General features: G+C 33.2%; 1 protein-coding gene across 1 annotated transcript; it reads right to left on the minus strand.

Annotated features, from left to right (window-relative positions):
* Positions 1–883: 883 nt before the first annotated feature.
* LOC141547706 (vomeronasal type-1 receptor 3-like) lies at positions 884–1,783 on the minus strand. The gene has a single exon (XM_074276185.1). The coding sequence runs from the start codon at positions 1,781–1,783 to the stop codon at positions 884–886; it is 900 nt and encodes a 299-aa protein (XP_074132286.1).
* Positions 1,784–14,712: the final 12,929 nt, after the last annotated feature.

Genomic DNA, 14,712 nt, shown 5'->3' on the forward strand with positions numbered 1-14,712 from the left:
GCAGTATCAATATTAAACATATGTGCCCAAGTGGTGCAGCATCTAAATTCTTAAAAGAGAAATTAAGAGAGCTGCAAGAAGAAATAGACAGCAAAACTATAATAGTGGGAGATCTCAACCTTGCACTCTCAGAATTAGATAAATCAAACCACAAAACAAATAAGAAAGAAATTAAGGAGGTTAAATAGAATACTAGAAAACTTAGGTATGATATATCTTTGGTGAAAACTAAATGGTGACAGGAGTATACTTTCTTCTCAGCAGTTCATGGAACCTATACAAAAATTGACCATGTATTAGGACATAAAGTCCTCAAAGTTAAATGCAGGAAGGCAGAAATAGTAAATGCTTTCTTTTCAGATCACGATGCAATAAAAATTACATTCAAGAAAAAGTTAGGTATAAGTAGACCAAAAAGTAATTGGAGACTAAAAAAAAATCTCATCTTAAAGAATGATTGGGTGAAACAGCAAATTGGGTGAAACACAATAATTTCACTCAAGATAATGACAATGATGAGACATCATACCAAAATTTGTGGGATGCAGCCAAAGTGGTAATAAGGGGAAATTTTATGTCTTTAGAGGCTTACTTGAATAAAATAGAGAAAGAGAAGGTCAATGAATTGGGTTGCAATTTAATATTTTATTTATGATACTGCTTCCTTTCCTTTCCATATCTTCCTGGAGATTTATTTTTTTTTGGTATCTTTCTTTAGATATACTGCAATTGTCCTAAGAGGACCATTGCTTTTCCCATCTCTTGCCCTATATTATTTGAGATGCTGTGGGTGAAATCTGGAAAGTTTTGAATTTTATGACCTGCTCTGCCACTTTGCAAGAATCCTCAGTAGGTCGTCATGGAGATTGAGTAGTTTTTCAAATTATCTGTGAACACAAAACCTGGGGATCTGGTTACTAATGCTGATCAGAATGAAAGGGCTGACTGTTGGATAACAAAGAGAGAGAAGGGCTGATGTAGGTATCATCCAAGTGTTTCTGAATTTAAAATAGGACATACACAGTATAAAAATGGGACTGAACATATTAAAAAAAACAAAGGTGGCCACCAGAAGCAGGATAGCTTGGGTTGCCCTAGTTTCAGGGGATACTTTTGTGGAGGTGCTCTTACTATGTATATGATTAACATTTCTCTTGTGTCTGTATAGCATTAAGACCATATGGATGCTAGAAAAGGTCATGAAACCTGCAAAGAAAGTATCGTGGACACATGTTATGATTTGAAATTTTATATGATCCTTATTATAAATGTTTAGAGATCTATACCCAGTATTGCATCCATATTTATTGACTGTGCTATTCTTTGAACCATCCTGAAGTAGTAATACAAGCATATCTAATAGCAGATTAAAGATCCAGCATAGAACAATGCATGGAATAATGTACTTTGGTGCTTTTATTTTCAGCTGTGTCCACATGGAGTTGTTGGGACTAATAGTAATGGCCTGGAAGACACTCAAGAGGCAGGTGCTATATAAGGAGAGACCCCGGCTTAGTGTTTGCATATATGTTATGATTTTAATCCCACTTTTGTCCAAGACACATTTTACCTTCCAAAGCCTTGTTATGGTAGGTATTCCTCTAAAGAGAAGCACCATAGCATTGGAAAAGGCTAACTGGATGATAATTATATTTTTAGGTCTTACTGTATGAGCAGTCAGGAAAGTAAAGCTGTTTAGGATGAGGAGAGTTAAGTTCCCCAGGAATCCAGTTCCAGTTAGTTGCAGATATACTATCCCCAGAATTTCATCCAAGGTCAGCATTCTTTACTTCATGAAGATAATTTGTTGCCAAACTCAAGGAGACCTATGGGTAAAAACATAAAAATATGCTTTTACATACTATGATTTTCCCACTGAAATTCTATGATTTCAACTATCATGAGGAACAACAAAGTTTCTCAGTGGCTAGTAAGTTATTATTGAAATTCAAAATTACTTTGTTTGTTGAAAATCTTCTAATCATTCCATCTTTTCATATACCTGATGATCTCTACAATACAATGTTGTTATCAAGAATATCTGAGTTCCAGACGATGAAATTGAAACTATTTCCACTCATATGAAAGAGTGTTCCAAATCACTACTGATCAGAGAAATGCAAATTAAGACAACTCTGAGATACCACTACACACCTGTCAGATTGGCTAAGATGACAGGAACAAATAATGATGAATGTTGGAGGGGATGTGGGAAAACTGGGACACTGATACATTGTTGGTGGAGTTGTGAAAGAATCCAGCCATTCTGGAGAGCAATTTGGAACTATGCCCAAAAAGTTATCAAACTGTGCATACCCTTTGACCCAGCATTGCTGTTATTGGGCTTATATCCCAAAGAAATACTAAAGAGTGGAAAGGGACCTGTATGTGCCAAAATGTTTGTGGCAGCTCTTTTTGTTGTAGCTAGAAACTGGAAGTTGAATGGATGCCCATCAATTGGAGAATGGTTGGGTAAATTGTGGTATATGAAGGTTATGGAATATTATTGCTCTGTAAGAAATGACCAGCAGGAGGAATACAGAGAGGCTTGGAGAGACTTACATCAACTGTTGCTGAGTGAAATGAGCAGAACCAGAAGATCACTATACACTTCAACAACAATGCTATATGAGGATGTATTCTGATGGAAGTGGAAATCTTCAACATAAAGAAGATCCAACTCACTTCCAGTTGATCAATGATGGACAGAAATAACTACACCCAGAGAAGGAACACTGGGAAGTGAATGTAAATTGTTAGCACTACTGTCTATCTACCCAGGTTACTTATACCTTCGGAAGCTAATAATTAATGTGCAACAAGAAAATGGTATTTACATATATATATTGTATTTAGATTATATTGTAACACATGTAAAATGTATGGGATTACCTGCCATCGGGGGGAGGGAGTGGAGGGAGGGAGGGGATAATTTGGAAAAATGAATAATAAAAAAAAGAATATCTGAGTTCAAATGCAGTCTCTCACATTTACTAGTTTTGCAATCCTTGATTAGTTATGTTTACTCCAGGAGAAGTAAATAACAAACCATTCCAGTATCTTTCCCAAGAAAATCCCACAAAGTCACAAAGATATAGATATAACTAAATGATAAAAACAATATAGAACATGGTGTCTAAACAAGTTTTTATTCACAATCACCTTCATTCCTATCCCTTTTTTTTTTTTGTTTCTCTGATCTTCATCCTTGTGACAGCTAAAATCTTGTCTTTCTTTCATACTACAAGTAAAGGTCTGTATCAAGGAAATTAAATTCTACTTCATCAACTATTTCTATGTCTCTTATACATTTGTTCCTGTGACTTCTATAATCTCCATTTATTGCTCCTCTTTACGTGTCTCTGAAGAACTTCAATGGAAATCTGTAATTTTAAAAAATATTTTAATAGTTTTTATTTATCACATGTACGCCTGGATAATTTTATAACCGTAACAATTGCCAAACCTTTTGTTCTAATTTTTCCCCTTCTTCCCATCCCTAGATGTCAGGTTGACCAATACCTGTTAAAAATGTTAGAATATAAATTAAATACAAGATATGTATACATGTCCAAACAATTGTTTTGCTGTACAAAAAGAATTGGACTTTGAAATAGTGTACAATTAGCCTGTGAAGGAAATCCAAAATTCAGTGGGACAAAATTAGAGGGATTGGGAATTCTTAAATTTTGTAATCTAATCTCATTTCTATTCTACTTTGCAAAAAAGTCAATTTTCTGTTTTTCACTTTTTTTAACTGGTAGCTCACTCTCAAACTACTTTAAGTAACTTTTGCTTCTCTTCTTGTGTGCCATAGTACTTTCTTAATTGACAACCTTATATCGTAAGTTGAAGTCATCAACTTTCTTAGTTGAGGATCTTATGTCATAACATTTTTTGCTTACATTCACTTCACTTCTCTACCTTCTCATCTTTGATGAACCTATTATCCTCTACTGTTTTCATCTCTAGTATCCCTTAACCTATTAATCACTTTTCCTAAAAAAAAAAAAAACAAACAAAACAAAACAAAACAAAACAAAAAAACAAAAACCAACAACAACAAAATTTAAAAAAAAACTGCAATATTCAATTATCCCTATCATTTTCTGCATTTGATCCTACTCAAGTTTCTCAATGAATTTGGGGAAAAATCATTGACTGAATTTCCTGCAAATTAAGTTCCATAGACTTAGTCCCTAGGACAAAGACAATATTTTCAACATTCCGAACTAAGCCACTGTTCACTCATCTAATAAGCCCCAAGACTTTCCTATGGTCACTCCCTCACATGCAAACCTTGTGCAGTATGTCACTAAAAACTTGATTAGTGCTCTTGGTTTTCCCCTTTTTTATGTCTCATATCCCTAAAATGCCATTTCCAACTATCATTCCTTTCATTCTTTACTCCTCTAATGAGGTAGCCCTTTTCCTTGCCATTTCCTCTGTATGCAACCTTGATGGCATTTGGTGCCATTTTTCCAAGAAAATTAATTCCTCTAAAATACTATTTCATATGTATATATATATATATATATATATATATATATATATATATATATATATATATATATATATATATATGTATATTGGATTTAACATATGTTACATGTATTGGGTCACCCACCATCTAGGAAAGGGGTTGGGGAGAAGGAGGGGAAAATTTGCAAGGGCCAATGTTGAAAAAAACTTATCCATGCATATGTTTTCTAAATAAAAAGCGATAATAAATAATTTAAAAAATATAAAATACTCATTTTAAATTATTTTCAACCATTCCTTATGTCCTGGCCTTTTATCTCCTGAGTCCAAATTTTCCTTTATCTCCCACATCCTCAGAAAATCTCTCCTCTTTTTTCTTGTGGCTCAATTCCTTGAGAATATCTTATATAATTTATGCCTTCCCTTTATTTCTTCTTATTTTCTTAACACTTAACAATCTGTTTTCTGAGTTTGTATTCAACCAGAACTTTGTGTACAAATTTACTAATGGTCTCTTAAATGCTCATGCTTAAGGCTTCTTCTCAGCCTGCATTCATTGGTATGTATGTATTGTTTCTGGAACTGTTGATTACCATTTAGTTTATTGTCTTTACTTACTAGAGTTTCATGGCTATATTCTTGGTTCTTTTCCTGCTAATTTGACTGCTACTTCCTGGTTTCCTTTGCTGGATCTTAATTTATCTCACGATCCATCTTGGATGATTGATATATGCTTCCCAGTTCTTATGCTTAGTCTTTTCTTTTTCTCTATAGTATTTTATTTGCTGAAATCATTATCATTTCAGGAATAGAAGAATTATCTCTATACTGACTATAAAATCTATTTACCTGGACCTATCCTCTTTCCTGACCTGCATTCTTACATCCATAACTGAATTTCCTACATCCATAATGAATGTTCCATAGCTATCTTAAAATTCATATTTAAAATGCTTCATTTATTATCTTTGCAAAATTGTTCTCTTTTATATTTCCCTATTCCTGTTCACATTACCAACATCTTTTTGTCACTTCAGCTTGAAACATGTCATTTATTCATGAGTTCTTTTCTCAGTCTTATACCCATGATCATTTTGTTGCCAAATTCAGTTAATTTTATATGTATATCATGTCTTACATTGGCTCTTTTCTCTCTCACATTATAATGACCTTGGTGCATGTTTTCATTATCTCATGCCCAAATACATGTCGTAGACTGCTAGATAGTCTGTCTGAATTAAATCTCTCTCTACTTTAGTTCATCTTCCATTCTCCTGTCAAGCTGATCTTTCTACAGTGTTGATCTAATCTTATCAATTCACCTTTTCAGTAAACTGCAATTATATTTTGTTACATACAGACTCAAATATAAAAGTCACTTTTTTTGTTCCAATGCTTTCATACTCTGGCCTCTCCCAACACTTCCAGCTTTCTTAGATCATATCCCTCACCTTATAGCCTGTAATGCAGGGAAACTGGGCTTTTTTGATGTTCCTTGAACAAGAAGCTGAATCTCTGGAATCCATAGATTTTTGCTGTACATCCACATGCCTGAGATGATTTCAAACTCCTTCTCTATGTTTTCTCTGCCTCTGGATTATTAAAAACCTCAATTAAATTCCTATCTTTTTTTCAAGAAATATTTCTCAATACTCAAAAATGATGCCACCTTCCCCCTGTTGATATCACTCATTAATTTTGTAAATAAATAATGCTATCATATATATATATGATATATATATGTATCATATATCAATGCTATCAGTTTGTTTGTAGTCTCCCCCATTGTATTGTGAGCTTCTGAGAGAGCAAATGATGCCTTTTGTTTGATCGCTTTTTTTTTCATATTTCTTGAAACATAATGTGTTTTAAAGAAATACTTTTGGAATGGGAATTTCAATTTAGAATGTGGGCCTATCTCAGGACTGTTTTTCTACACTTGTCTGATTGTTGTTCTTATGCTTTCCTCCTATTTTAAAAGCATGGGTTTTAAGGGAATGCAAATTATCCACCTTGATCTTTTAAGGTCATAATCTAATATATAATTAAAATCTCTGTTTCTAACTGCAGAGACAGTTATAAAAAAGCAAGAGTTTGTTAGAAATTAATTTTAAGCCCCATTTAATAACAATATAATAGTTCTTTAAAGAAATTTACTGATATAAATTTCCTAAGCAGTATCTCAGCTATCACGTCTGCCAGCCAATCTCTTCTATCTGAGCTGTTCGTTTTCTTTCTTAGATAAACAAGCAGAGCTAAAGAAAACTTCAAACCCTGTAGCCCCTCATTCCTGAATGAACTAGGGAGATAATTTGTTTTGCTGAGAATCCTTGTATTTGTTGGTTAATGACAGAATGTTGATTCTTTCCTAACTCAGTGGCGTTACCAAGTTATTTCATCTAGACTTGGAAAAATCCTTTGAGCTTAATTGGTCCAAATCATTACTATTCATTTTTTCAATAAAGAAAGCAAAGTTTAAAAGAGTGATGCAAATTATGCAAAGAAATATGGGTAGCAGGAAGGACAGTCAGAATTTGAACCCTTTCCGTTTAACCCTAAAGGTTTTTTTTTTTTCAGTTCAATATTATGATGTTTGGATAATATTGTTGTTACTTAAGGATAAATCACTTCTTCAGCCCCATATAGAGAGCATTATTTTTAATGTAATAAGAAACGACATCACATGTATTATTAAACTTAACCAGGATCAGGGAGCATGCTGAGGTAGGGGAAAAATATTTTGGGATCATCTTATTTAGGAGGCAGAAATGAAGATGCAAAGAACTCTCAGTTTGCACATCAGTGTTGATTTCTGAAATGGCAGACTGCATTTTGGGTCAGGGACAGAGGAGCACGCATTCTCAATCAGTGCTATTTATATAATTTTATTTTATCCCATTCTCTCAATAGAGAGAAGCATGTTGGGCCACATTAAGGAAAGGTGAAAAGGTGAGAACAGAAGCCAGGGATCTTTATTATCATATTCCTTTCCAAATCCAGTAAGAAATTGCAGACCCTGAACATGCAATGTTGTTATGAGACAGGAGGCAATTCTTGTGCTCATTAACAAATCTAGGCTTATATGCCAAACATACTATTTCTCAAGACAAAGATAGACTAAGTAAAACTATCTCCTTCCCATCTTCTTACAATGTAACCAATACCTGCCATATATGTGCCTAAAGATACTTTTTTGGACAAAATATCTCAGCATCAAAATTTCTCGTCTATTAATTTCACAATATATACCTTTAACTCAGTTAAGGTCAACAATTCTTAAGCAATTGTCCCAAACCCATTTGGGGCCTGGTAACTGAATGTGGGGGTCATGGAATTATGAATTGTTATCAGTGAATGTTGCATTTTATACTTAAATTTTGTACCTCCATATATGGATTAGCATAAAAATTTCTCAGGTGAAAGGTTAAAAGTGGGAACCCTTTAAGAAGCCTTGCCTTAAGTGATGCCCAAAGCAGGAAGAGTTGAGAAATAGTCAGCCAGCACTGGAGCAGGTTCAATGCCAGTTCTAGATGGCATTTGACACCTTATTCCTTTTCCTTGTGATGGGAAGTGTTATTTTTTGGATTACTGCGTACAGAAACAGGAATATTAGTTTTATTTACCTTGAATCACTCAGTCTCTTACATTTTTCCTTGTAACTATGTCCTGGCTTGCCCAGCTTCCTTCAGATCTTAGCCAAAGTCTTACAATTTTCAGAAGCTTCTGCCAGTTAGCCATTATCTAAACATCTCTTTTATGTATATATAATGCCTCCTTCTCTGTCCTATCTCTCTCTCATGTCTCTGTTTCTTTTCTCTTTCTGCATCTCTTACTCTCTGTCTCTTGCCTGCATTTGCAGTTTTTTGCTTGTTGGGAATCCACATTGACTTTGAACTTCTTGAAGCAGGCAGTGCTTTTGCCTTTCTTTACCTCCTCACACTCAGCACAGGGAATGGACCATTGCTTTTTAAGTGGCTGACTCTTTCATTTATCTCATTCAGTAAGATCTCATACAAGGCTCTAAGCATCTAATTATTGATTCTTTCCTGTTGTACAGATCTGTCTCAGGTACTAAGGCACAGTCACTTACCAGGTCGGTCTCTGTCAATACAGCAGAAAGTAGAACAGCAGCAATCTGTGTTGAAGCAGGAAAATATGACTGTATGACTGTGTGGGTCATATATAGGGGATGCAGGGATGTAGTTATTATGCTGGCTGTTTCTGAGCTCATCTCTCTGCCAGGGCTTCAATTATCATGTCATCTACAGAGAAATGGCTTGCTTGGGTTATCTGGGACCCAATTTTTTTAAAAGAACTTTTATCCCAAGTGTTTACACCTATCTAGACTACTGATTGCTTAAAGTCTTTAGTGTAGCATCAATGAGCAGGTGAGGAGAAGGCCTGTCAAGTGACTTGTAGGATGATGCAATAAGAGCATGTGAGCCAGAGGATTGTGTACCTAATTGATGTATGGTTCTGGTTATAGATGAGTCTCTCTTGAATAATTGACACAATTGGGCCTGTCTTTTATGACCCTCCCTATAGGCTCCTTATTTTGTATTTTGTCTAATGGAAAAGAAATTAAAAGTGAAATTTAGCACCAGAAATATTGAGGTTCCATGATTCCATATTAGGAACAGATGATCATTTGTAATCAAGATTACAATGTCTGTCCCCTGTAGAAAAGGAGGACCAACACCTGGGATAAAAGTCATGAAATATCCTGTGGTTTGAGGTGTTGGGTCAGAACATCCCACTTCTTTTCCAAACTTCTTTCCATATATAAACTTATACATATATTTTCCTTTCTAGATACCTAACTTCTTAATTCTATAATTCCTTTAATTGCCGGGACCTACTCTAACACCTAATGACTTTGTGACATGATACATGAGTACTGTTCTTCAATGTCCAAGAACAGCGACATTCCTTGCTGATCTAAGTTTGTCACCTGCTGTTTTTCTTTGCCTCTTATTCTTTCTCAGTCAAACAAGTCCCACCATGTTCCAGATATTCACATATGGTGATAAGGATCGAAAAGAAAATTAAATTTCTGCTCTCAAATATTTTCCTTTTTTTTTGTAAACTGAGAATTTATGTATACATATATATGTATATACATATTTATATTTATATTTGTGTGTATATATGTATCTATAACACAATTACAAAATGCTTCTTTTGTGTTTTATTTTTTCTTTTCTGTTTTTTTCTTTCAACATTTTTTATTTATATTTTTTTTCACAATATATATGCATGAGTAATTTTTTATAACATTATCCCTTGTATTCATTTTTCCAAATTATCCCCTCCTTCCCTCTACTCCCTCCCCTTGATGATAGGCAATCCCATACATTTTAGATATGTTACAATATAACCTAGATACAATATATGTGTGTAAATACCATTTTCTTATTGCACATTAAGTATTAGATTCCGAAGGTATAAGTAACCTGGGTAGATAGACAGTAGTGATAACAATTTACATTCACTTCCCAGTGTTCCTTCTCTGGGTGTAGTTATTTCTGTCCATCATTGATCAACTGGAAGTGAGTTGGCTCTTCTTTATGTTGAAGATTTCCACTTCCATCAGAATACATCCTCATACAGTATTGAAGTGTACAGCGATCTTCTGGTTCTATTCATTTCACTCAGCATCAGTTGATGTAAGTCTCTCCAAGCCTCTCTGTATTCCTCCTGCTGGTCATTTCTTACAGAACAATAATATTCCATAACCTTCATATACCATAATTTACCCAACCATTCTCCAATTGATTAATAATAACTTGGAGCATCTTTTCATGTGAGTGGAAATAGTTTCAATTTTATCATCTGAGAATTGTCTGTTCATATCCTTTGACCATTTATCAATTGGAGAATGGTTGATTTCTTATAAATTAGGGTCAGTTCTCTATATATTTTGGAAATGAGACCTTTATAAGAATCTTTAGCTTTAAAATATTTTCCCAATTTGTTACTTCCCTTTTGTTTGTACTGTTTGTACATTTGTATTGTTTGTACAAAACTTTTTAGTTTGATGTAAGCAAAATCTTCTTACCCAATCTGACAGGTGTGTAATGGTATTTCAGAGTTGTCTTAATTTTCATTTCTCTGATTAATAGTGATTGGGAACACTTTTATAAGAATGGAAACAGTTTCAATTTCTTCATGTGAATATTGTTTGTTCATATGCTTTGACCCTTTATTAATTGGAGAATGGTTTGATTTCTTAAAGAGTCAGTTCTCTATATATTTTGGAAATGAGGCCTTTATCAGAAACTTTAACTGTAAAAATGTTTTCCCAATTTATTACTTCCCTTCTAATCTTGTTTGCATTAATTTTGTTTGTAAAAAGCTTTTTAATTTGATGTAATCAAAATTTTCTATTTTGTGATTAATAATGATCTCTAGTTCTCCTTTGGTAATAAATTCCTTCCTCCTCCATAAGTCTGAGAGGTAAACTATCCTATGTTCCTCTAATCTATTTATGATCTCATTCTTTATGCCCAAATCATCTACAATTTCTTTAATTACCAGCATCTACTTTTCTTCCCCACCTCACCACATAATGATCCTAACCTTCATTTTGGAATGATAAATAACTACTTGTCTTCTATTTACAGCAACAGTGACATTCCTTGCTGATCTAAGTTTCTCATATTCTATTTCTCCTTGCCTTTTATTCTTTCTCAATCAAATACATTAAGCTCTAATATGTATCAGACATTGGGTTCACATATGGTGATAATGACCGAAATCAAAATGAAATTTCTGTTCTCAAATATTTTCCGTTTTTTTGGTAAAGTATAAGATATTATGTATATATATATATATACACACACACACACACATATATATATATATGTGTATATACAACATAATTACAAAATACTTTTTTTGTTTTGTTTTATTTCCTTTTTTATTTTGAACACATTGCTTTATGAATTATATTGGGAGAGAAAAATTAGAACAATATGGAAGAAAACCATGAAAGAGATAAAAAAAAAAGAAAAAAGAAGTGAACAAAGTATGTGCTGATTTACATTAATGTTCCTTATTTCTTTTTCTGAGTTCATATGGCATTTTCTGAATTGCTTTGAATCACTGAACCACTGTGAAGACTCAAGTCTTTCATAGTGGATCTTTGCACATTCTTGCTGTTATTGTATATAATGTATTCTTAGTTCTGCTTGTTTCACTCAGTATTAATTTGTGTAAGTCCTTCTAGGCTTTCTAACATTGGCTTGTTCATCACTTAGTATAGAATAATAATATTCCATTACTTACATGTATCACAAGTTGTCCAGCCATTCCCCAGTGGATGTATTTCTACTCACTTACTGATTGTTTACTCAAAAAAAAAAAAAAAGCTGCTACAAACATTTTTGCATATGTGGGTCCTTTTTTTCCTCCTTTATGATTTCCATGGAGTACTTATCTAGTAATGGAACTGCTTAGTGAAATGGTATGGCCATTCCATTGTTATATTCCTTTGGGTATAATTCCAAATTGCTCTCCAAAATGGTTGAATCATTTCACAACTCCTCCAACAATGCATTAGTGATCCAGTTTTCTCATATCACCTCCAACGCTTATCATCTTTTCCTGTTATCTCAGTTGACTTGAGAGGTTGTTTTTCTTTGCTTTTTAGAGAAATGCATTTAATTATTACTGGTTTAGAGCATTTTTTTTCATATAAGTATAGAGGGCTTTAAATTTGTCCTTTGAATATTGTTCATATCCTCTGTCAATTTAGGAATGACATTTATTCTGATAAATTTGACACAATTCTTTTTACATTTTAGAAATGAGTTCTTTTCAGAAACACTAGTTAAGTATTTTCCCCAGCTCTTTAGTTAACTTTTAATTTTTTTTCTGTGTCGTTTTGTTTGTGCATTTTTAATTTAATGTAAACAAAGTTGTCCATTTTGTCTTGTACAATGTTCTCTATTTCTTATTTGTTCATAACTTCTCCCTTCTTTAAAGATCCGATAGGTACATTATCTCTTGTTCTCCTAATTGTTTAAGGTTTCCTCATTTGTACCCAAATCATGTACCCATTTTGACCTTATTTTGATGTAGGGTGTGCAGTGTAGGTCTATGCTGAATTCCTGACTTATTATTTTCTAGTTTTCCCAGCAATTTTTGTCAAATAGAGAGTTCTCATTATAGAAGCTGGAGTTTAAGGGTTTATCAAACACTTGATTCCTATAGGAATTTTATTCATGTGTTCTGTATATCTAATCTATTTCACTGATCTGGCACTATATTTCTTAGCCAGTACCAAAAGGTTTTGATGGCGTTGCTGTATGTTATGGTTTTAGGTTTGGTTCTGCTAAGCTACCATCCTTCATATATTTTTTCATTAATTCCCTTAATATACTTGACTTTTTGCTCTTCCAGATGAATTTTGTTATTATTTTTTCTATCTAGAAAATAAATAATGTTTTGGCAGTTTGATGGATATTGCAGTGAACAAGTAAATCTATTTTGGTAGATTTGCCATTTGCATCATATTAGCTCAGCCTACCAATGAGCAATTTATATTTTTTCCAGTTGTGTACATCTCACTTTACTTGTATGCAAAGAATTTTCTAATTATGTTCATAGATTTCTTAGGTTTGTCTTGACAGGTAGATAATCACATATTTCATTTTGACAACAGTAATTCCAAATCGAATTTCTCTTGTATCTCTATCTGGTGGGCTTTGTCAGTAATATATAGAAAAGCTGATGATTTGTTTGTTTATTTCATATTCTACAACTCTGCTAAAGTTGTGAATTGTTTCCATTAGGGTTTTGGATGCTGTTATTGGATTCCAAACCAAAAGTTTGCCTATTTTATTGAATTTTTAAAATAAAATCAACTCTTAGTGTCATTTATGAGTTTTCTAGTTTGTTTAGTTTCTGTTTTATTAATTTAGCCTTGGAGTTTCAGAATTTCTAATTTGGTATTTAATTGGGGTTTTTAAATTTGTTCTTTTCCTAGAGGTTTTAGGTGCATATTCAATTCTTTGATCTTCTCTTTATGTTTTATTCAGGTACTAATTATCATTACAAAATTTCCTCTAAAAACTGCTTTGGCTACATCCCATAGTTTCAGGTATGTTGTCTCATTATTATCATTGCCTCGGATGAAACTGAGGATTGTTTCTGCGATTTGTTGTGTGACCCATCATTATTTAGAATTAGATTATGAAATTTCTAATCCATTTTTAGTCTATCTTTCTCTGCCCTTTTATAGAATATAATTTTTATTGTATTGTGTTTGTAAAGCAAACATTTTCTATTTCTTCCTTTTCAGATTTATATGTCCTAATACATGGTGCATAATGGCCCTAATACATGGTCAATCTTTTGTAGGTACCATATAGTACCAAGAAAACACTTGAATTCCTTTGATGTCTCTATTCAATTTTGTCTATAGGTCTATCATAACTAGGTTTTCTAGCCCCCTATTAATGTGCCTGATTTCTTTCTCATTGTTTATTTTGTGGTTAGATTTACATGATTCTGAGAGGGGAAGTTGTTGTCTATTTCTCCGTGTAACTGCCTTAATATCTTCTCTAGATATCTGAATGCTCTACCACTTGGTGCATATACATTTAATATCATTAATTCTTCATTATTTAATGAACCTTTAACAAGAGGTGCTTTGCTTTATCTTTTAGTTATATCTGTTTTTACTTTTACTGTATTTGAGATTACAGTTCCTAATGCTACTTTTTTATTTCCATTGAAGAACAATAATAAATTTAATTTCAGCCTTAAACTTTACTCTGTATCTCTCTGTCAAATGTGTTTTTTGTAAACATGTTCTAGCATTCCCTTTTTTAATCTACTCTAGTGTTTCTTCAGTTTCATGAGAAAGTTCATCCCATTCACAGTTGTGATTACCAGCTCTGTATTTCCCTTCATCTGATTTTCAACACTTTCTATAGTTTTATTTTCTCTTAGCATTTTTGCAACTATCACATCCCTATCTTATCTCCTATCACTCTCCCCCTCTTTTCTTAGTTTTTTTTTTTTTTTTTACTAACCCAGCCTAATACTTTATCTATTACTCTCTTCCCTTCTCTTCCCTTTCTTCCCTCTTGTTTCTGTCCTCTATTCTATGCAACCCCTCCCTTTTCTTCTTTCTTTCTCTTCCTTATTTATAGGTTTAGATACATTTCTTTATCCAGCTGAATGATTAAGTTATTCCCTCTTAAAACCAAAAGTGGAACAGGG

The sequence above is a fragment of the Sminthopsis crassicaudata genome, chromosome 6 (assembly GCF_048593235.1).
Source record: "Sminthopsis crassicaudata isolate SCR6 chromosome 6, ASM4859323v1, whole genome shotgun sequence".
Taxonomy (NCBI): domain Eukaryota; kingdom Metazoa; phylum Chordata; class Mammalia; order Dasyuromorphia; family Dasyuridae; genus Sminthopsis; species Sminthopsis crassicaudata.

Coding starts and splice junctions, on each gene's coding strand:
- LOC141547706 (XM_074276185.1), bottom strand. CDS start 1,783: ATGCTGACCTTGGATGAAATTCTGGGGATAGTATATCTGCAACTAACT.